Source organism: Spodoptera frugiperda, chromosome 19 (genome assembly GCF_023101765.2).
Source record: "Spodoptera frugiperda isolate SF20-4 chromosome 19, AGI-APGP_CSIRO_Sfru_2.0, whole genome shotgun sequence".
NCBI classification, from domain to species: domain Eukaryota; kingdom Metazoa; phylum Arthropoda; class Insecta; order Lepidoptera; family Noctuidae; genus Spodoptera; species Spodoptera frugiperda.
In genome coordinates this window covers 5,148,883-5,173,472 of record NC_064230.1, presented here as the reverse complement: position 1 = coordinate 5,173,472, position 24,590 = coordinate 5,148,883, and the positions used below count along the sequence as shown (strand labels likewise).

Sequence of the window (24,590 nt, the reverse complement as noted above, 5' to 3'; positions counted from 1 at the left end):
TGTAGTTTATACGTTATTTTAACAGTCTCTTTTATTAACTAACACTTGTAATACACACACTCTTACAAAAACGATAATTTCCACTAACACAAGTCAGCGTAGTCACTAACACATTGAAACGCACGAAATTCTCTTTAATTATTACATCAAAATTCACATCAAAACGCAAAAAATCTAATACACAAGACAGACGTAGACAATCACACCTAGCACAACACAGAACTGACGCACACACAGTCACATGCACGACTAAACACAAAAATGTCAAACATACCTACATAGGCATACAAAACAGTCAGATGCATTCGCTGTTACAAGTGTACACAGACAAAATATCAGACGCACATCCAGTTATACGCACAGACAATACAGTTTAGATGCATACATGAAAAACACGAATAGGAACATTTTGTACACAATACCAACAAAACCTAAACTAACACTAAATAAAACTAATGGTCGAGTGCCAAGCACGGTTGTGAAGAAATCTACAAGAAGGAGAAATCGGTGGATCGAGCAAAGTAATATTAAGTATTGTATTTGGATATTATTATTATTTAATAGCCGCCTCGAACATATTTTCTTAGCTTTTAGACTTGCCCTGGACTTCTCAACAAGTAATTCAAGATCAAAATTAGTCAAATCGGTCCAGCTGAACTCGAGTTTTAGCGAGACTAACAAGCAGCAATTAATTTTTATACATGTTAAAATGGACACTGACATCTGTCAGTATACGAGACTAGAGACACATCGAGTCTTACGTGGATTTGCGTTCTAGTACGCCACGGGTTAAGCAATTAGCAAACTAACGAATCGCTTCGTTAATGAAAAGTGAGTGTCCAGAACTTCATATATTGTGACATTTATTATTTTTCACATAAAATCGAATGGTGACGACAGAAAATTCTTGTAGTCCTCGTTCCCTTCTCTGGGGGTGTCGAAATAACCGATTAAGGGACTATTAATTTGACAAAAGACGACAGCGCTCTCTAATAACCCCCAAAACTTGATAACTCTGCAGTGTTGTGATTTTGGCAAACTCCTTTAAGTAGAGGCATATAGTCCAGCAGTGGATTGTTATGGAATATACTGAAGATGATTTTACTCTATTATTATTGGATTCAAATAAATTTTCTTTAGAACAGCGGTCGGCAAAGTGCGGCCCGCGGACGTCTTACTTGCGATCCTCGAATATTTTGTAAATCTTACCACACAGAATAACAAAATTTTAATCCTGACGAGAAAAAAGCTTCGATCGCAGATAGTAAGTTATGAATATCAAAACTATTTTAATATTTCTGGAGTAATTTATTTTGGCACCTTCTGGTCCTTCCTGGATCACTGCCTTAGAATATTGCAAACATGTTATTCAGGGTCATTATTGAAATAGTTTTTCGACTTCACACTGTCTTAAGAAGGAACGAATGTCAGTATTTTACACTGAGCTAGTGCAATCTGCTCTCCGAAACCTAAGGGTGATCTACATTCTTTGTTCCACATTCCTGGTTAGACTTATTGTCAGATTTTTTATTCTTTTGACTAACTGCTACGTTCGTTATGTCAGTATTTTACACTGAGCGAGTAAAATCGGCTCTCCGAAACCTGCTAAGGGTGATCTGTATTCTTTGTTAGACTCATTGTCAGATATTTTAGGTTATAGACTGTCTTGTGCGTTTATTAGCTGCTATGCTGCAAGTATAACAGCTCACACATAGGACCTATTTAGTATTAAGTCTAATTTCCGTTGTGTTTGGTGACTGGGCTTCTCCCAGTTGTGCAGTCTCTTTTGTGCCGTTGCTAAGTCATTCTGTCTCCTGCATTAAATTCACGTCATTCGAGGGAGAAAATTCTAGCGTAGACACACCTATTTATTTGAGATGACAAAAGTTTATATCTTCTGGTTTATTTCGTTACGGGATCCAAGGCAGTCATTCATGTCCCTGGGACGCGCTGGACTTCAGTGTTCCGGTGTTTTCATGGTTGTATCTAATGTGGATCCTGGCTTACAGGAGTTGCAGCGATATGGGAGATTGTGGTGGGCATGTCCCACATAGTATATCACTTTTAGTTATGTCTTTAGCTCCTGGCCTTTTCTCAATTAGGTAGGTTCTAAGATAGCATTGGGTCTGCTAGATTCAGCGGTTTGTCAGTATTTTACATTAAGCAACTTGTAATCTGCCACACTGTGACTTCTCTTGTGTTGCGGGTGTCCATCGGCGTTGCTGATCGCTTACCATCAAGTGAGTCGTTTGCTCGTTTGCCACCTATTCCATAAAAAATAAACACTGCAAGTTATTGGAGGATATGGTTGATATGAGGCTGCGATCTGCCTTCTACGACTAGCTTAGGATGGTATTTCTGGATTTTTTTTAGGTTTCTGAATAACTATAACAATGTAAATAGCACTCCATACCTTGTTTTTTCCCTCCCAGTATTTTACCCTTTATTTTATGGGATTGGCATGGCATGGAGTCCGGCTGATTGTCAGTATTTTACATTTATCAATATCAATTGCCACTGCTACTAGTAGGTCGCTTTCAACCGGCATTGGGAACATATAAAACATCTGTGAACTGCAAGTAAAAAAGATCATCTATACATATAATAAAATCGTAGAAAAGTGCTGTCTGTACATTGAAAATAAAAATAAAAAAAATAGCAGGGGTTATTGTTATGTCGATGTCGAACCCAAAAATGTAATTAACTTTTTTTTTGTCTGTTTGTCTGTTTGTCTGTTCGTCTGTGCGCGCTAATCTCAGAAACGGCTGATCCGAGTTGGATGCGGTTTTCACGAATATATTGTGGGATGCTTAAATTTACATTTAGTGTTTGTTTCATGTCAATCGGTTCATAAATAAAAAAGTTATGTCAAATTAAAGAATCACGTCGAACATTCTATGCTTATACCATTAATCTCCGCAACTATTTGACGGATTTGGTTGAAATTTGGTACAGATATAGTTTAGAACCTTAGAAAGGACATAGATATATTTTTATTTCAAAAATCAAAAAATAAAAATAAGAAATAAATTATTTATAAATAATTCTATGTCGATCGTTACACGACTTCGGTTCATGTTATTGTTTTAATTTATCGAAAAAAAGTAAATAAATAGTAAAAAGGTATGAAAAAAATAATATCAATATAATAAAACATTTAGTACAAAGAAAATGCTCTAACAGAGTATAGATAATTCTATGTCGATCGTTACACGACTTCGGTTCATGTTATTGTTTTAATTTATCGAAAAAAAGTAAATAAATAGTAAAAAGTTATGAAAAAAATAATATCAATATAATAAAACATTTAGTACAAAGAAAATGCTCTAACGGAGTATAGATAATCAAAAAATAAAAATAAGAAATAAATTATTTATAAATAATTCTATGTCGATCGTTACACGACTTCGGTTCATGTTATTGTTTTAATTTATCGAAAAAAAGTAAATAAATAGTAAAAAGGTATGAAAAAAATAATATCAATATAATAAAACATTTAGTACAAAGAAAATGCTCTAACGGAGTATAGATAATTCTATGTCGATCGTTACACGACTTCGGTTCATGTTATTGTTTTAATTCATCGGAAAAAAGTAAATAAATAGTAAAAAGGTATGAAAAAAATAATATCAATATAATTAAACTTTTAGTACAAAGAAAATGCCCGAACGGAGTATAAATAAATAATCCAAGTTGTCTTTATCCTCGATAGATGGCGTTGGGATCGAAATAGATCGCGCTATGGTTTCGTTACATTCATTTGGTTGGGTATCGGCCGAGCGCTTCGGTACTATCGTAGAAAAAACTGGCCAAGTGTGAGTCGGACTCGCCCATGAAGGGTTCCGTAGCAGCAAGTAGATGACATAATATAAAAGGTTGTAAAATAACTTGGTTTTACATAGCGTTTGTATGAACGACAAAGTTATATTTGCGGTTTTTAAAAATGTTTTATTTCTTAAAAACTAATAAAGATATCTGGTTCAAACCAATTTTCGTTGTTAGTTTCCATTGAAACCTACAGCATATATTTTTTTCAGTTTTCTCACACTCTTATTTTAAAAGTTAGAGGGGGGGGGACACTCATTTTTCCACTTTGGAAGCGTCTAACTTTCAAACGATTGATTTTAATGAAAAGTGGTTTTAGGAACCTTAGTGTCTTTTTTAAAGACCTATCCATAGACACCCATCACGGATATGTTAGCTGAAAAAAATTTTTTTTTGAATCAATTCCATGTATGGAGTGCCCCCCTTTAATTTTTAAATTTATTAATTTTTATTCAAAATTCGAATAGCGGTTATCGAAATACATCATCCTACAAAGTTGCAACTGTGTAGGCCCAATAGTTTCGGAAATAAATGGCTGTGACATACGGACGGACGGACAGACGGACAGACGGACAGACGGACAGACAGACAGACAGACATGACGAATCTATAAGGGTTCCGTTTTTTGCCATTTGGCTACGGAACCCTAAAAAGTGTATTATCAGTCGTATGATTATTTGTCTGTAGTGGTCCTGCTGTTTCGTATATTCTAAATTGGTTTCGTTGTATTTGTCAATTAATAAGTTTATTTGTTGGGTTTTCCTGGTTTTTTGGTTAAACTATTTAACGTAGGTTTAGTTTGATATCGATTATATTAGTAGTTACTGTAGTTAGTTTTTTTAATAAAATTGTAAGTCTAATTTTTTTTTTAATTAGATTAGATTTAAGTCGTTTCTTTTAAATTATTTAGTTTAAGCTTGGTTATTATAGCATAGAGGATAGGTTGTAATATAGTTTCTTTTTTAATTGTTATAAATTCGTAATTCGTAGCTTTCTTTAGTTTTAAGTTAGTTTAAGTCCGTTTTTAAACTATTTTTTCAATGCCCTAAGTGAGTATACATCTCATTATGTTGATTTTTGAAGAGTTCCCTGGAACATCTTCCACATCTCATTTTTGAAGAGATCCCGCGAGATCGGGAACTATGTGGTTAAAACCAAAAATTTTCCGGAAGTCACTATTCCACGCGAACGAAGTCGCGGGCAAAAGCTAGTTTCCAATATATTGAAGAAGTGTTTTGAAAAATTGGTCGTCATCGTTTAGCGTTCTCGGGTTCGATCCCCAAGTCAAGTAAATATTTCTGAATGGTTTACTAAAAATCACTGTTTACTCACGTATTATTAATGGAGAAAAGCTCTACTAGTTTCGAGTCACAGAGGGACTCTTCATCGTGAGCAGCGTGCGCAGCCGCGGCGACGTCGCGCAGCCTACTGATAGTTATTATAGAAATATTTTAGAATGGTGTCTGCTGTATGGCGATTTGCTCATCTATTACATGGGTTTTTTAACTGATGAAAGGTGAATGTTGTCTTAGATCTTTAACAACAGGCATGTTTCCTACTAGTCAAATTCAATAATTTTTACGAAACGTCAAAAACGATATTTTCTATGTAACTATGTATGAAATACCTTATTATGGCGTCATAAGTTTTTGACGTCAAATAGCAGAAAAATCGAAAATTAAGTAGTGCATCAAATTTAAGAATGAGAGTGTGATTATTTTTGAATATTTTAAATAAAATAAAATAAAATAAGTTTATTTCATATCATTTTGTCATACATTGCATGTCGAGGAGTCTCCAGTTAGACATAAGAATGTCTGTGTTTGAAGTCTCCGCTCTTCCCTTACATTATAATAACAATACTAAAATTAAAACAAAAAAGGTAAAATAGAAAATACGATAAATTGTAAATATTATGTGCGTTAATGTGTTGGGGGTGTCTGTGTGTTAAGTGTTGTGTATGAGTGTGTTGAGTGTTGTGTATGTGTGTGTTGAGTGTTGTGTAAGTGTGTGTTGAGTGTTGTGTAAGTGTGTGAGAAAGAAGTTTTGAATGTTACTTTGTATGATTTTTATTAAGTCATACGTTGCAAGAGTAATTCTGTATCATTATAGTTTAAATTGTGCAGCCATGAAGTTAATAATTTTTTGCATTCAAATTTTTTTTTGTCGTGGATATAAATATATTTATTAATTTTATTATATAAAAACGCTGATCGCTTCGTATATTGTCTGCTGGCAAACTCTGTTTTAGTCCTGGGAACGTTTACTATGCAATATTTTTTTCTCTTTTTCAGTATTTTAGGATCATAAGGTGTCTCTTTGTGCATTTTGAGAATGATAAGAAGGATGTACAATTGTCTCACTGACAGCAGATTACATAATTTGTAAAGGTTTTCAGTAGAGAAGATCCTTTTTTTGAAGTACATTACCTTCAGTATCGCTCTTTGAGCACGTTCCAACTCCAGAAAACTAGATTTAGTTGCTCCCCCCCATACAGGTATGCAGTATATTAAAACAGATTGGACCAAAGATACATATATTTCATTTAGTAAATTTCTATGTTTCTCATTATTTTTATCTTTATCTACGTTTATTCTCCTTGGCACAACATATCTCAGCTCTTTGAAAATCCATATCAGTTTTCGTACTCTACTCATGATATTTTCCAGTTGAGGATACCAGGAAAGACGCTGGTCAATAATCACTCCCAGATATTTTATGTTGGTAACTTGTTGGATAGTAGGGCAATTGCAGGAAGTTCCAGATGTATAATCGTCGCATGTATGGATTCTTAAATTAAGTTCTCTATCTGGTTGAGACTGATTATAAATATTAAAACAAATAAAATTAGTTTTACTTGCGTTCAGGGTGAGAAGATTGTTCGCTAACCAAGTTGCAACAAGAGCTAGTCCTTCTTCTGCACTATTTTTAACTTCAGCCCATGTTTTCCCTGAGAAGACGACAGCTGTATCATCGGCGTACGAAAATACTTTAGCATTATTAATTCTCATGTTACATAGGTCATTAATATAGATTAAGAAAAGCGTAGGTCCTAGTACACTTCCTTGTGGCACGCCGTATGATACATCTGCGTCCTCACTAACAGCTAGGCCAAGTTTCACTTTTTGTGTTCTACCAGAAAGATAATCTCTAAAAAGTGCCAGCGGTATTCCACGAATTCCAATAGCCTCAAGTTTGTGTAAAAGAATGGGCACAGAGACGGTGTCAAAAGCTTTTTTTAAATCTAAGAAAGTTGCCATACATTTGTTTCCTTTATCGAGCTGTTCAGTTACTAAAGAACTTAGTGCTATCACAGCGTCTTCAGTTGACTTTTTTTGCCTAAAACCAAATTGAGAAGGTGACAGAATATTAAATTTATTTACGTACTGCAAGAGGCGAGTGTTTATTAACTTTTCTATAACTTTTGAAATTGCTGTTAGAACGGAGATAGGTCGATAATTATTAACATCGTCTCTATTACCACCCTTGTACACAGGTGTAATTATAGATTTCTTTAACGAGGCTGGAAAAATACCTTTTTGAAAACATAGATTGGCCAGATATGTGATAACTGGTACAACTTCATTTTTGGCATGTTTCAAAAAGGCCGTGGGTATATTGTCCCATCCGGGGGCACTATCAGATCGTAGATTCATAAGCGTGGTACAAACTTCGGATAGATCAGTATCCAGAAGTACCATTGAGCTTATGTTTACTGAGGTTTTACTTGGACGTTTGTAACGTAGGTTAGTGCCAGATGTTATATTTTGGGCCAGATCACTGCCTATACTTGCAAAGTAGTTATTTATAAAGTTAGCGGATTCTATGGGAGAAGATTTAACCTGTAATAATTCTAAGTTATCTGTTCGTGATTCATTAGTGTAAGTTATATTTTTTATATTTTTCCAAAGAAGTCTATTGTTTTTGATAGCATTGGTAATTTGTTCCCTATTATATTTTCTTTTTAATTTTTTTATGAGATTATTACAATAGTTTCTATAACGCGTATACGTCATCTTAGCAATTTCATTGTGAGGTTCATTCTGTGCTTTCTTCTGTAACGCATTACGATTCCGAATACATCTCAGAATACCTTGAGTAATCCAGGGTTTTAATAAACGTTTACTACTTGGTATGGTTATAGTGTGTGTATGAGCAGTCAAAGATTCTGTTATTTTTTCTATCAATGAACTTGTAACCAAACCGGGGTCATCAATAAACAGAAGTTCAGCTAAATTTTTACTTTGCAAATACAAAAGAGCATTGTCGAAATCTATAGTTGTTTTAATTTTAACTGGAGCGATACTATCTTTTGTTCTTGCCAAAGAAAGAAAGATGGTATAGTGGTCTGTAGTAGTGGTGCGCAAGATAGCTATAAATGCCGAGTTCTTTTTCGGATTGATTTTTAGCATAAAATGATCAAGACAATTCATTTCTCTAGTTGGTAGTGTATGCCCTGCTAGAATTCCGTATGACGATAACATGGTAAGGTAATTTGTTCTATTTTTGCGTTCATAACATTGTTCGGTGTCTTTGGCTCTTAAGTTTATATTTATATCCCCCGTAATCACAATGTTTCTTTTTTGTACATTTAGTGATTCCAAATGTAAGCTAAGAGAGTCAATAAAATTATCTGCGTTTAAATTTGCAGGGGATCTATATACACCAAAAACAATGTTATTTGATACCTCTATTTGAAGACAAGATGCGTGCAAAAGCTTAACTTCTGTAACTTTGTGTTTTAAAGTCTTTTTCACGTACGCGACGACTCCATCATGTCTGTTTAAGAGGTTTGTGGTATAATAGCAATTGTAATGATCAAGTTGTGGAATAGGTTTATTTAAATTAAGTTGGCATTCCGTTAGAATAATGATGTCTGTTTCAAATTTAAGACTAGACAATGTAAGTAAGAAGTTATCAAAATTGCAGCAAATGCTTCTAATATTCTGGGTAATAATATTGAAATCAGTTTTGTGTATGCGTGTATGTTTCTCAAGTTCTGTGCAATCGCATGTGATCGATTTAGCAAGCTGAATATTGTCACTTTCTTGCAGTGTCTGTAAAGATTCACACGTTGCAGCCATTTTTAAAATGTGTTATACTTTTCCTTGCAAGCCATTGCTTCAAAGGTGTGTAGTGTATCTGTATGATGTTTGTGTTTGTATTATGTGTGTTTGTTTGGTCATGTATTTTGAGAGTGTGTTTATTGTAGTGGTGTGGTCTAAAGTGATTCAGGGAATTTTGTGTATTTTTTTGTTTTGTGTAGGTGAGTTTACATTTCAAAGTGATACAATTATCGTTAAAAGCTAATAAAACAATTACAATTATAAAAACCAAAATTATGACAAGGTAAATACTACAAAAGTGAATGGTTACTTTGAATACTGGTGAGATCGCGCTCCGATTTGATCTGGACGCGTTCATTATTTTCGAGACGTAGAAAAACCAGACCACGAAAAATCCAGCATGTGTAGCCATTTGCTTTGGCAAATTCACGGACTTGGGAGAATAATTTTGCAGTCTTTTTTGTGACACTCTCTGACACATAAATGGGCTTCTTTTCTCCTTTCAAGTCAAAATGCTCAGTATGTAGCTTATTACATAATTCTTTGTCCTTATTGAATTTTTTTGTAGCCATTAGAACCCTTTCTTTCCCTAGTACTGTAGAAAACTCGGCAATGATAGTACCCACGCCTTTTGACTTTTCATGTGGCTTTACTCGGTAGATGTCTTTGATGTCATTATACTTGATCTCAGCATCAACGATCTCACCCATCTTAAACATAAAATTGCTCAGGTCCTCCTTACCTTCATAATTATTCTTTTTGGAAACCAGTTTTGGTACATTTCGAATTTCGATTGTTGCTGAACAGTTTTTCTTTTCCAAATAATCTACTCTTTCCTCTAGTGCAATAATCCGTTTCCTGTCCTCTCTCTTCTCATTTTGTAGCGATTCAATCAGGTTTAGAGCCACGTCGTACTTCTCTGATAAGAAACTGAGACTTTCCTTAATCTCTTCGCTCTGCTTCTCTAAGGTCGTTTGCAACTCCCGAAAACGTAAATCTTGTTCAGCTGCTAGTGTACTGAATAATGTACGCATTTCTTGCATAACATTCCCCATACTCGTAGCACTCGCAGTTTTTATTTGAGTAGGCGTTCTCACAGCGCGTCTTTTGTTATTCCTATGAGACACATTCTCATATTCTTCGTCCTCTGTATCCTCCTCAAGATCCTGTTCATATCCATGTTGTAACACATCAGCTCGCTCCTTTACATTTTCTTTCTCTTTTAGTGGTGGACTGCGCTGAACTGACATGGTTAGCTCAGTTTAAAATCACGTGAATTAATATAGACTCTGGAACGTGAAGTCACCTGCATGTATCGAAAATGGTCGACGCTCCAGATCCTTACTTGGTAGGCTCCTGGAACGCTACCACTAGATGACAAGTGACGGCAAGTAATGACAGATGACTTTGACGGATGGCACTGACGGATGTCGATGACAGATGACGATGACAGATGATGATGACAGATGACAATGACAGATGGTACTGACAGATGAGGATGATATTGACAGATGACAAGGACAGAGAACACTCACACTTCAATGTTGCCGATGTACGCTCTCGTATCGGTGATGATTGTAACGCACATGAGGGTAGTTAAACATTCACCGCGCCGTATGTTCACCGCCTCTTGTTACTGCGCTCCTGGTACTTCCACTGAATTGTTTTTACTTTATTTCCGATTTTTTTTCACTCAAAATATGTTTATTTAATTATTTAATTTGCGATATAGACACGTCCACTCAGCTTAGAATCCGGGGGGGAAGAGGATTATTGTATTGGAAAGTTGTAATAATTTATTTTTGACCCAGTCTTCATCCCTAGTCCAACTACTACAATGACGTAACAATAGCATTACTTGGCTACTGATAAAACTACCATGTTTAATAAAGAATAACTCTGAACGGACTAAGATTTGCAACTTGGCGCCATAGTAACTTTCATTCAGCTCAAAATTACCTATCCAATGATGTAACATACATAGCTATTGGAAGGTGGATCATCTGATGGTGAGCAATCAGTGTCTTCCATGGGCCCATGGGCAGAACATGGGTCTTTACGTAATCCACAAATTGTTGTTTCGAGTCTGGGTGTCATGTGTATGTGAACTTGTGTGTTTGTAAACGCACCCATGACACAGGAGAAAATCCTAGCGTAGACGCCTATTTATTTAAGAAGACAAAAGTTCATAATATCTTCTGATTTATTTCGTTGCGGGATCCAAGACAGACCCTCAAGAAAAGAGTATACTATTTTTAATAGGCCGGCAACGCATCTGACTCCTCTGGTGCTGCGGGTGTTCATGGGCGGCGCTGATCGCTTACCATCAGGTGACTAGTTTGCCACCTATTCCATAAAAAAAATGTCCCTGGGACGCGCCGGACTTCAATGTTCCGATGTTTGCATGGTTGTATCTACTGTAGATCCTGACTTACAGGAGTTGCAGCAGTAAGGGAGGTTATGGCGGGCTTGTCCCAAAAATAAGACTAAAGTTAGGTACACATCCTTTACCGGCCTTTGGCAGGAAATATTATAGTGATACACACAGGTGCACTCTCTGTACTATCGCCCTTTAAGATGGACAGTAGACAGACACCACTGAAGAGAGGTCAGGAGCTGGACTAACAGCGCTTCGTTTCAAGCTTCCTTGTGCGAACTGTTAGGGAGTGGAACTCCTTGCCGGAGTCTGTGTTTCCTGATGGGTATAACCTGGGTGTCTTCAAAGCCCGAGTGAATAGGTTGCTTATGGGTAGACGTGCTCCATCGCAGGCCGCATCATCACTTACCATCAGGCGAGATAGCGGCCAAACGTCGACCCATTAAATTTAAAACAAAATAACAGCTTTACATTCTTTCCGATACACGGGTGAAAATGTCCGTAAGGATTGAGGAGCCACATCAAATTTTTTAAATCTGATTTTACCATTGTTTAGAAGCAAGGTAGCTGATTTTGCAGCACGAATTCTAGATTTAGCGGTAAAATAAATCCGGAGCTGCGGACTACCTAGCGGGTTTACCGGGGCTCTGACTCGAAAAGCAGCAATAGGAACGACTAGTCAGTAGCAGCGCTACAATCGCCGCGTCGTGTGTCGCGGAATGTAGCTCATGAATATGAGCCTCTAGCATGGCTTGAAACTAGTCGAGTTCCTCGTTAAACAGTTACGTGAGTAAGTCGATAACATAATAATTGATTTAGTATGTCTCACGAAAGTTACAATAAAACTACTAAAATCGTGACTCCAGGCTCATAATGGTAATTTTGCTCAGAAAATGCCATTATCACTCTTTGGCCGGCGCGGGAATCCAACCATGCAAATATGTCTAAATTGACTTGACAGTTGACACCTAGCCCAACTTAATTGCTGTGGTACGCTTGATCTAATTGTGTGCGTCGGAATTTGTCGTCATGAATTATATTCTGATTCATTAAATGATTCTTCTCTATGAGCTCTTTATTCACACAAAAGAGATAGAACACTAATATTTATGATCAATTCCAAAATTTGTGCAGTTCATGTAATGAAACTGTTACGCTCAGTGAGTCTGTAAGTTTGTATCGAAGACAACCGTCAAGAAACTCGTTCATTCTACTAAAGTGTGTCTCAATAGTCGTCTTCCCTCCAGCTTAGGAACATCTACGGTCTACACAGTTCAGGGTATCGTCTGATGATTAACCTATTCTTATGGGCTACGGAACTATTAGTCGTTCTATGTGGCAATTCCATATTGTATAACTCAGTATTTCCAAATAATTTGTAGTCTCACAAACAACTACTCTTCAATATTTCCCACTTATGTTTAAAACATAAGAATTGTGTCAAAGACAACCATCAAGAAACTCTTTAAATAATCTACGTTGTAAATTTCTCACTGAAGTTTGAGAATTCGTGGAATGTGGCATGTTGATAATTATATCCGAATAGTTGGTAGTCTAATAAAGGACTACTAACAAATGTTTCCTTCGTATTCATGTAATACGAACATTTTCTAATGTTGTATCGAATACAGCCAGCAAGAAACTCCACTAATCAAAATATACTCAAAATGACTCTTAGAATATTATGGTGCATTCACTGCACTGTCTTTCTAATCTGTGCTCAATGTTTTAATGAGTGTGTTAACACATTCACATTATTGACTTAAAATATATGAATTTGCTATATAATGTTTCACGTATTTAACTAATACGAGAATTAAAGTTGTATCGAAGACAACCGTCAAGAAACACTTTGTAGAATGAATTTGAATAATGTTTGAAGTAGAAGGTAAATTTATAAAGTTGTATTAAAGACGGGCGTCAAGTTAGAATCGCCTTCATTGTGATGCCACGTTGTAGCGCTCATTGCATTATATTGCTAGTTCTCTAGTTGTTATATTTGACGCTTGAAATTATATTTAAAATAACACAAAATCTTCGGATGCGTCCGAGTCGATGTCCACTGTGTCGTGTGTTGACAAATTATTAGGTACTTGACTGTATATTTCGTCTTTGTAAACGACGTGATATTTAAAAACAATTTGTCGTTCTATGTGGCAATTCCACATTATATAACTCAGTATTTCCAAGTAGTTTGTAGTCTCACAAACAACTACTCTTTAATATTTCCCACTTACGTTTAAAACATAAGAATTGTGTCGAAGACAACCATTAAGAAACTCTTTAAATAATCTATATTGTAGGGTTACTCGTATTTTCCCTCATTTCATGATTGAAAGAGTTGTATCGAAGACAACTGTCAAGACATTGTATTGTTATGTAAATCATCGCTAGAGACTAAAGGTAATTCTATATCTCCATTAAAAAGAGATAACAATAAGGTATTTTTTTCTGTCCTTGTCATTTTGTGCATGACGTCACTGATATGTCAATGGTTTTTCTTTTTTTTATAAAAATATTTGTCCTGATATTTTAATAAAGTGTTTGTGTCGAACTTTTCGCAAAATGTGAAGTACAAATGTACTCTAGTAGTTTTAAGACAAACTTACTTTGTACTATGTAAAATATGTCCGAGTGAGGAGAGAACTGTGTAATGTTGATGTATCTTTTAAATAAAATATATTTCATACCGACAAAATGGTACCCTGTAATGGCGAGTACATAAATGTATTCTAGAATTAGTATTTACAAGATACAACAACTGAATGTTGTTTTATTTATATTTGTAGTAGTGGTAGTGTTAAGCCTTTGGGTGTGGGATCATACACGCCCATTAACTCGGCCCTGGGGGAGTAGAGTCACCTTCTCTACTCTTCACTTGGGCAATTCCTGTCTGGCGCGTCCATGTCGCGGGGGTGGGCATCTTACACTTCAGTAGGCCGGAGTGTGTAGATGGCGAAGTTCAGCAGGGACCCAGTCCTGCGGGGTATAACGCGGAACCCGTGCCCAGGGTTACGGATGAAGACCGCAACAAGTGGAGGCACATCGCGATGGCTACGATATCCAGGGAAAATGCATCATTGTCAACCACGAGCATTCTGTCAAGAATGTACGACTGAGGAGGAGGATGCTGCTCTACGGTCGTTCTACACAAGATATCCTTTTCAGTATTTCATGTGATATGAAATATGTATTAAGATAAAATATATGTTACATCGAAGAACAACCGTCAAAAAAAATCATAAAATATCAAATATGAAGTAAAATTAAGTCTACCGTTTTATACGCATTGGTATTTGACTCAACAATTCAATGATACGGATTTTTCAGAATGAAATCCCAACAGGAATATGTATTTCTTGTGTATTGTCATGGTCTGATGTTCCAATGATCATACTTTTACAATTTCTAAAATATTGAGATTATAATAATTTGAAATACCTGTCTTCTCTTAGTACCATTATGTTCGATCAACCTTGTATCGAAGACAACCGTCAAGAAACTAGTTCTCGTCAACTGGAGTACCTAAATATTTATTTTTTTGTGTTCTTTGTCTATACGTTGACGCATGAACTATACTGATACTGACTACATCTACGTCATTTCAATGTTCATGCCGTGTGTTACAAAATCATTCAGCTACAATTGTTAAAAATGAGACATTGCTCCTACACAGTTTATAAAATAACTGTTTTCCCACTTATGACGTCATTATAGTGGTCGTTCTACGTGGAGTATCCATGTTACAATTATTACAATAATTGTTTTATAATCTGCCTTTCAAAAGGCAATAATACTCTTACTTGTGTAGACATGAGATTTACCTAGTCAGTATTCCACAGTGGTGTGTAGCCACATACACAGCTAGGTACTATATGTTCTGTCAACGTTGTATCGAAGACAACCGTCAAGAAACTTATTGTAAAGTCTATGAGATGAAAGATTTTGGTAGTGTGGACGATTTGATTGCAGTTCAAGTAAAACGGTGGCATGGTCATATATTATGGATTAGTGTGTTCATAAACAAGCGTTTCCCTACTTGGAACGCCATTAAAGAGATCGTGATCGTATAACATTAATTTATTATTCAGAACTAAACTTGTGTCGAAGACAACCGTCAAGAAACTCGTTACCATAGCAACCGATTCAATTATTACTATCAACTGGTTATCTTGTGGAAGACCATTTCTCCCATTCAGAATTATGTATTTGTAATTCTATGTGGTATTTTTATATTCGATTATTCCTAACAAACATGCAACTAATGCGTGAATTAAAGTTGTATCGAAGACAACCGTCAAGAAACGTTGCGTTGTGTGCGCTCATAATACGTCTCTCAAGAATCTATTAATCTCTCAATACTTAATGTCATATAGAATTGTGAACATGTGTAATACACATTTCATCAAACTTAGGTTGTTCATGCTTCCTGGAGTTGTTCCATTGTATCAAAGTCCCACCGAGGGTGCTCCGTCTCGCGTTGGACTGTACCTGGTGACACCTAGTCAGTATATCTGCGTGGGTTGTAGTCTAACTAATGTTTCCTACGTATTTACATAATACGTAATTGTTCCAAGTTGTGTTAAAGACAACCGTCAAGTAACGTGACATCAGTGTTTGTTCTAATTGTGTGCGTCGATATTTAGAACTGAGAAATGATGTATAGGCTATGTATAAATCGTTAATAGTGTTCCGTGTAGGTGAGATATTGTAAGTCCCACAAGACGACTGACCTAGTCGGTATTTTCAAGTATATTGAATATACAAATTAATAAAGTATTGTGGTAAATACAATTGTTCGGGTTTTCTGTGTCAACTTGGACGTGATATCAATCAACAAGTTCTACACTTAGAACTTAGATAGAAGACAACCGTCAAGAAACTCCTCGATGAAATACGAGTTACTGAAATGATTAAAACAGTAATGTCCCGCTAAAGTCAGCCTCCACTTCCAGTCGCTAGATGTGATGTAATGATTTCTTCATATTTGCGCAGGACGAATACTTCCAAACTTGTATCGAAGACAACCGTCAAGCAATGTGCTAGTGACAGTTGTGTTTGTTCTAATTGTGTGCGTCGATATATGTCGTATGAATTATATTGTCTTTTTATATGATTCCGCAACGAAGAGCTGTTGTCTATGTTTCAATTTAACACAGTTAAAAGTGTTCTTAATGCATTTTTGTGTGAATATATGAACACGATACATATTGGCACGCCATTAAAGTACTACTTCCAGGTGTCCAGTATTACCATGTATTGTGTAATTTGTAAACATTTAATGTAATACAGAACATATTTCTGTACTATTTGTATTCCATGTCTCACGGTCCGCTACAAATAAATATTTCCTTTCATGACTGAAATGTCGTAAAAGAGTTCTGTGAAGGACAGCCGTCAAGAAACTTCTTCGTACTTTTAGCAAATGTTAAACCTAGTCAGAACAAGTCCCAGTAAAACTCGTTTAACATAAATATCAAACAAGCTTCTAGCTTGTTCTCGCGGTGTTCGTATATTGAGATTTATACCATTACGTGTTACACTTCCGACGTTTGGCTCCTAAGTTGGAACGGACGGGGGCTGCGCTTAAGCGGCTCCTTCCAAACCTCGGGGGGCCAAATGCCTCCTGCCGGAGGTTGTACGCGGGGATCGTGCGATCCATGGCCCTCTACGGCGCCCCTGTGTGGGCGCCGAACCTGATGCGGCGGCCAGCTCGGGCGCTGCTCACATCTCAGAGGGTCATGGCCATCCGGGTGATCCGTGGATATCGCACGATCTCCGGGGAGGCGGCGAACCTCCTTGCCGGATTACCGCCGTGGGATTTGGAGGCGAAGGTGCTCGCGCGCGTGTTCAGTTTGCGCGCCGACGCGTGCCGCAGGGGCGAAACTCCACTGCCGCGCCAGATCAGTGCGTGGCGGGACGAGCTCCGGCGCGATCTCATGGCGGAATGGCAGCGACGACTGTCGCAACCGAGGGCTGGGCTCGCTGTCATCGCAGCGGTAAGTCCCCTCTTTGAGGAGTGGCTAGAGAGGCGCCACGGCGTCCTCACCTACCGCCTGACGCAGGTGCTTACCGGACATGGGAGTTTCGGTAGGTTCCTGTTCCTTATTGGGCGGGAGGAAACGCCCGGGTGTCATCACTGCGAGGACCGCCCGGAGGACACCGTAGAACATACGGTGGCGGTGTGCCCTGCGTGGGCTGAGCACCGCCAAGTCCTCAGGGATGTGGTCGGCGACGGCGACCTCTCGCGCCCGGCACTGGTTCAGGCCATGGTGCAGAGCGAGAGGGACTGGGATGCCGTCTCCTCTTTCTGCGAAGCAGTCATGCTAGCTAAAGAGGAGGCGGGGCGCGTGAGAGAACAAACCTCATCACGCCCCAGCCGTCGCGAGAGACACTCCGGGCGTCGGGGATCGCGGGACGATCTCCGGCCACCGTAAGTGCGGGCCTGCGGGCGGCGAGCAAGGGTAGCTCGCCGCCCGAACAGAACCAGACCCGTGCGTACGGCGCGTAGCGTTCCGCGCGCGCCTCAAAGAGCCATCAGACCACCACAGATGGGGCCCAGTAGGGCTGATGCCTGATCCGGAGCTGCGGACTATCTAGCGGGTTTACCGGGGCTCCGGCTCGAAAAGCAGGAGAAGGAACGGGGTGATTTTTAGTCAGTAAGAGTCTGACACTCCCTCTCGCCTCGCCCAAGGTGGGAGAAGTCATTGGATAATTTTCCCCCTCAAAAAAAAAAAAAAAATACCATTACGTGTTAAATATTTCAACTGCGATTCCTCTACTTGTATCGACTGCCGCTGTCGGTTCTATGTGTATTTGGTACAATATACATATATACAATTATGTTAAGAACTAGTTGTATTGAAGACAACGCTTAAGAAACATTTCTAAAAAGGAATAGAGTTATGAAGCAAACCTCACTTTGTCTTTCTGATTTTTGTAAGTGGACAGTAAATTTTGGAAATTCAATGAATTTTCCCGATAAGGTACTCAATCAGTACCTACTTCCAAGTGTGTAGTCTGTCACCTTGTAGACTACTACTTACAAATATTTTCCTCTCATTTGAAATATTATAAGAGAGTCGATATTTAACATGATATACAAAATACGTATAGAATATTGATATTGAGAGTTCCATGTAATCATTAAATGTCCCACGTCTCACTTTCAATGCCACATTCAGGCGCAATGAGACTTATTCTACAAAATATCTGTCAAACTTATATCGAAGACAACCGTCAAGAAACTCGTCGGATAGTGTATGGATGTTAAATAATCATTTTCTTTGATTGGCCGTGGTGTTCAATGTGTCTACTAGCAGTACGTGTCGGTACTTGGTGCATGAGTACGAAGTTATGGACACAGGAGGCGTGTTCAAACAATGTCATCTACTCGTAACGATGTAATAATAAAGGAGTTTGGATGAGACTCATCAGAGAGAATCAGATGAGATTCATATATTGTGAAGAATCAACTGTTTCCCTAAACGTTGGAACTCCAATGAATTTGTTCGACGAGGCCCATATCACATATGGTGCCCGATGAGGTCAATCAGTATTTCCAAGTATGTAGTTTGTCACCTCATTGACTGCTACTTACTAATACTTTCTACTTATTACAAGTTTTTAATATTGTAAGTGTTGTATTGAAGGACAAACATCAAGAAACTATCTTGTCTTGGAATCAAATGATTTCGTTATTCATCCTTACAATGGTAATATAGACTTCTCAAATGATTACTTGTTATTCGTTGACTGCGGAAACAACCTTAGTCAATATTAAAAAACTGAAACTTATTGTCGATATTTGTCGTGTGTCTATGTCATGTCTTAAGGGTTTGCCCCTCTCCTGTTTTGCAGAATGAGTATTTCCAAGTAGCTTGTAATCTCATAAATGGCTACTTATAAAATGTTTCCTATACAATAACTTTTTTTATAAGAATTCCTTCAAAAGAAGGTAAGAAACTCGTATCTAGTCGTAAATTTAATACGTTTCGAAGATATAGGTAGACCATCAAATAATTATGTTCGATCAACCTTGTATCGAAGACAACCGTCAAGAAACTCATTAGTTCGTGAAGCTAGCAGACAAGTTTACTTCTTCATTAGTAAAACAATATTTGTTTAATCGGATCGGGATTATTCCTGACAAATATACTCTTTGTTGTTTATTGTTGGATTAATCATAACTGTACAACCAATGAATTTTCTAAATAATGCACCGTGTCTTAGAAGGAAGCACTACATTCAGGCACCAGAGGTGTTAGTTAAGAATAAATGATGTAAAATGAAATGAAATCTATAACAATTACATAATGTGTCAGTATTTCTAAACAGTTGGTAGTTAACTGCCACTTACAAAATAATATGTTACTTTCGTGTTCATATAATACGAATATTGTCTAAAGTTGTATCGAAGACAACCATCAAGAAACACAATTGTCCTTAATGTTGGAATGAAGTATTGCAGGTTCTTCAAATACTCCATAGTGGCATAAACTGTTACTTACAATGTTTCCTTCATTTCATAATTGAAATATTGTAATAGCGTTGTATTGAAGACAACAGTTTTCAATGTCTTGTGACGGATGGTGTAAGCTACGCCATTAAAGTCCTCATTCCGGAATATCCATGTGTAATATGTCAACATTTCATGTAATACAGTAATATGTATCGAAAGTCAACTATCAAGAAACTTATTGAGTGATTATGAGTGTACTTAAGTTTCCCCTCTTGTTTTGTTACCATCCAACTCACACAGATCATTTATTTGTATATAATAACAATATGTCGTTTCACGTGGTCATTCCTATCAATATTTAAACTGATAATGAAATATACAAGTTCCACGGATGTTTCAGACTGACATGACCTAGTCAGTACCTGCGATTAGTTTGCAGTCTCAAATGTTTCCTACGTATTTAAATAATACGAAACTTTACAAGTTGTATCGAAGACAACCGTCAAGAAACTAGTTCTCGTCAACTGGAGTACCTATATTGTCTCCCAATATTTCCATTTTCTTCAACAGTTTCAATGATACTTGTCTATTTATTATGGCTGTAATTACTGACTCGTCGGTATTTACTTAATGTTCAGCAGTTCTTACAATGTAGTGTTCCCGTTTACTGACAGCTCCGATATAGCTGATGGCGATTGCTTCTGCCTCGAGTGTATAGAGTACAGTTTCATTACTTGTTGCTGTTGTACCACTGTGCAACAAGTCAGTTTAGTACACGGGGAGTCTGCTAGTTCTAGCTGTGTGTGTCGATGTTTGAAAGTATTGACTGGGTGTAATTTTCATTTCTATTCCTTTTAGCGGGTCGTCTCAGTATAAGAAGAGGTTAGGCACATATCGAGATATAAATAAGTACTTTGCCTCAGAGGCTTCAAGATATTTGTATTTCCCTCTCAGTATCATTGCTCAGAGTTGTTTAACAATTACTCGTACAATGAGTATTGTGTGCGCTTTGAGTATTTTCTAAGATTAAATAATGTTTCATGTCTTAGAAGGAAGCACTACATTCAAGCACCAGAGGTGTTAGTTAAGAATAAATGATAAAAAATGAAATGAAATCTATAACAATTACATAATGTGTCAGTATTTCTAAACAGTTGGTAGTTAACTGCCACTTACAAAATAATATGTTACTTTCGTGTTCATATAATACGAATATTGTCTAAAGTTGTATCGAATACAACCATCAAGAAACTCTATTGTCCTTAATGTTTTGATGAAGGTGGTTGAAAATATTTCATTTTTTTTTTTTTTTTTTTATGGAATAGGAGGCAAACGAGCAAACGAGTCACCTGATGGTAAGCGATCAGCGCCGCCCATGGACACCCGCAACACCAGAGGAGTCACAGGTGCATCCTCCTCTTCAGCCTGTTCTCGTCCACTGCTGGACGTGGGCCTCTCCAATGGTACGCCACTGAGCTCGATCTTTAGCTCTACGCATCCAATCATTACCAGTCTTAGACCTTACATACTCCTGAACAACCTTGAGAGGAGACCCATTGAGTGTGATCAGCTCCGGAAGAACATGTTCATTGAACATAACGTTCGGTTTGTCCAGGTCCATCTGGAGTCCAATGCGAGCAGTACAGGCAGTCAGGCTGTCCAGTATATATTGTAGGTGTTGCACGGTCTCAGCCACGATGACGAGGTCATCGCTTGTTCTAATTGTGTGCGTCGATATTTGTGTTGTGGATATTGTTTTGTTCCATGTTCTATACATGTAGAAAGTTTTGGTTCTGTTGTAACAGACATTTCGTCGTGGTTCAATTGTTTTACAGGTTTTCTTAAATACCTGCGACATAATGATCAAACTAATTGAGTGGTTTAAAGTATTTAAATAAAACGAAACTTTACAACCTTGTATCGAAGACAACCGTCAAGAAACTTGTTCTCGTCAACTGAAGTACCTAAATTGTCTCCAATTTCCGCTGGTCAAAAGTGCTTCAATAAAATTACACTTGTATATTTATTATGGCTGTAATTATTGACTCTTCGCTATTTACTTAATGGCCCGATGTGTCTTAGTATTCCCAAGTAGTTTGTGGAGTCATGTCTAGCTACTTGTAGATTCTATCGAAGAACAAACATCAAGAAACTCCCTTGTGATTATATCCCGTAGTAGGTATGTTTTTTTTGTTTTATACATTACACTGAGTGCGTAAATGTAGTTGTGAGTCACACATAATGGAATCAAATTATTAAGAAATCAATATAATAGAAGTTATCATTCATTTCCCACTGAGTACGTTAGTGGCTGCTCTACGTGGAGCTTTCATATTGAAATGTTTAATATTTAATATTATACGTATACAGTATTGGACAATCGAATAAATTTCTCGAAACAATATGTGCATCTATTTCCAAAGCAGTTTCATAAACTGCTACTTTCAAAAATGTCTTCATTCGTATTAACACGGAAGTATATCAGAGTTGTTTTGAAGACAACCGTCAAAAACTCTTTGTATAGTCTATACAACAGACTGGCCAAGAAATGAACAGTTCGTGTCATCCAGACTTCAAATACCTACATGTTGTAGTGTTTCCTAGTCAGTATTTCCAAGTAGTCGGTGGCTCCAGCTACTTACTACTCTTTCCTACATGTTGCATGATTACAACATGAGTGTTGTATCGAAGACAACCGTCAAGAAACTCTTTGTATAGACTGTGGAGCATAGTTCTTCTTCGAAGTTATGGTTTTGTCTGGACGTCTCTCTCTGGGGCTATAGACAAACAAACGTTCCCCACTTAGGACGCCAGTGGCGAAAGTTAAAGTGCTAAATATAGATAAACCATCAACCGTACTTGTTCTAATTGTGTGCGTCGATATTTGTCGCGTGAATTATATTGTCTTCATCTATCGTCACTTATTTCTTCCGGGTAGTACTAAAGTAAAACAGTTAAACATTCAGTTTCTCGTATTCTTCGTGGACAATCCATGTTTCAATTGTCAACATTTAAAATTATTTAAACTACGATTTCCTCACTTAAGGCGACAGTTATCGTTCTAAGTGGTATTTCAATATTTCAAGTGTATATTTATTATAATTGGATGTTAAGAAATAATACGAAACTTTACAAGTTGTATCGAAGACAACCGTCAAGAAACTTAATATAATCTTTGAAATGTACAAAATGGATTACTCCGTGGTTCCTTTCCATTAGAACCTGTGCATTGTTCCATGTCTCAGAGACAATATTACTGACTGCTACTGTGGCAAATGTTCACTATATACGGACTTGTGTGTGCGTCGATATATGTCGTATGAATTATATTGTCTGTATTGTTTCGTCCATGTTCATATCTTGGGTTCCAAAGCCCGTCCTGATAAAACGTTTGACATACGAGATACATCGGTCATCATTTCTAGGAACGTCTTGATGCGATATAGGTACAACGACAATTTCCCCACTTAGAACGATACTAAAGTGGTCGTTATACACAGAATATCTATGTTCCAACTCTCAATATTTCATGTGTGTAATATGAAAAAGGTCTCTGTCAAAGACAACCGTCAAGAAACGTTTTGTATTGCCATTATATACGTACAGTAACATTATCCCAAACAGGATTATAGTTACGAAGCATTCCCCGCTTTGTCTTTGTCGTTATTACGTGCGACATAAATATATTGTATTTATTAAAGTTGTAGCGAAGACAACCAGTAAGAAACGTTGAGTAGTGTAGCGACAGACTAGTTTGTTCTAGTTCTGTGCGTCGATGTTTGTCGCGTGAATTATATCCCACCCAAAACATAAATGTGAAAGGATGCCAAGTTCGATAATATTGGAATGCTTCGCCTATAAAAGAAGTGAGATCTAAATAAGTACCAAGTTCCATACACAGACCTCAGTTAAAAATGATATAACAAGTTGGCAAGTTTTCACACACTTTGTTATAAACCTACTAAACGCAATGAGTCAAGTATATAATTTTCTATTAAAACTTGCCAAGTTATATCATTTTTAACTGAGGTCTGTGTATGGAACTTGGTACTTATTTAGATCTCACTTCTTTTATAGGCGAAGCATTCCAATATTATCGAACTTGGCATCCTTTCACATTTATGTTTTGGGTGGGATTTCATTTATTTTTGTAAGGTTTATTTTCTTTTTTTCTTATTTTACTTTACTTTGACTAAATACAAACCTTCGTAACGAATTTTAGGTCAGTACGACCATTGGAAGATATAGATAATTTTTTTGTTTTAGTTCCTTAGGGGTATGAATTTACACCTTCATTATTTTTAAAACCGACTCACACTTGGCCATTTTCAGATTTTTTCCTTTACCTTGACCTAAAGACCTACCTCCATGCCAAATTTCAAGTCAATACGACTATTGGAAGTGGTCTAGGTTTTTGATGAGTGAGTGAGTCAGTCAGTGAGTGTATAGTAAAAATAGCGATTTTCTGACGTCAATATCTCAAGATCTACAATAGGTACATTAATGAAATTTTGTATTTTAGATAAGTAAGTAGATCTCGATAGATACTAGAAATTTCATATGCGTAGATAAAATAGATTTTGAGTTATAGGTGGGTCGAACTTGGCCCGAAATGGTTCGTGTAATATAACCCACGGCCGGTGTGTCGATTTTTTTGCTCGAACTTGGCGGACACACTGCCGTGTGTCTAGATTGTCTTATCTATGTAATAGCTTACATTTCACATCCAGTTCGTCATATTGATATTTATTTATATTCAATTAATAAATGAGAATATTAATATATTGTGAACAATCAACTTTTCCCCAAACGTTGGAACTTCAATGAATTTGTTCAACGAGGCCCATATCACATATGGTGC

General features: G+C 37.1%; 1 protein-coding gene across 1 annotated transcript in view; it reads left to right on the top strand.

The window, feature by feature from the left end:
- The first annotated feature begins 16,057 nt into the window (after positions 1-16,057).
- The window catches only part of LOC126911895 (uncharacterized), a 131,483-nt gene continuing 122,950 nt past the window's right edge, over positions 16,058-24,590 (top strand). Inside the window, exon 1 of the mRNA XM_050701061.1 lies at positions 16,058-17,102. Within this exon, the coding sequence (XP_050557018.1) occupies positions 16,929-17,102 (174 nt within the window). The 5' untranslated portion in view covers positions 16,058-16,928. The remainder of the gene's footprint in view (positions 17,103-24,590) is intronic.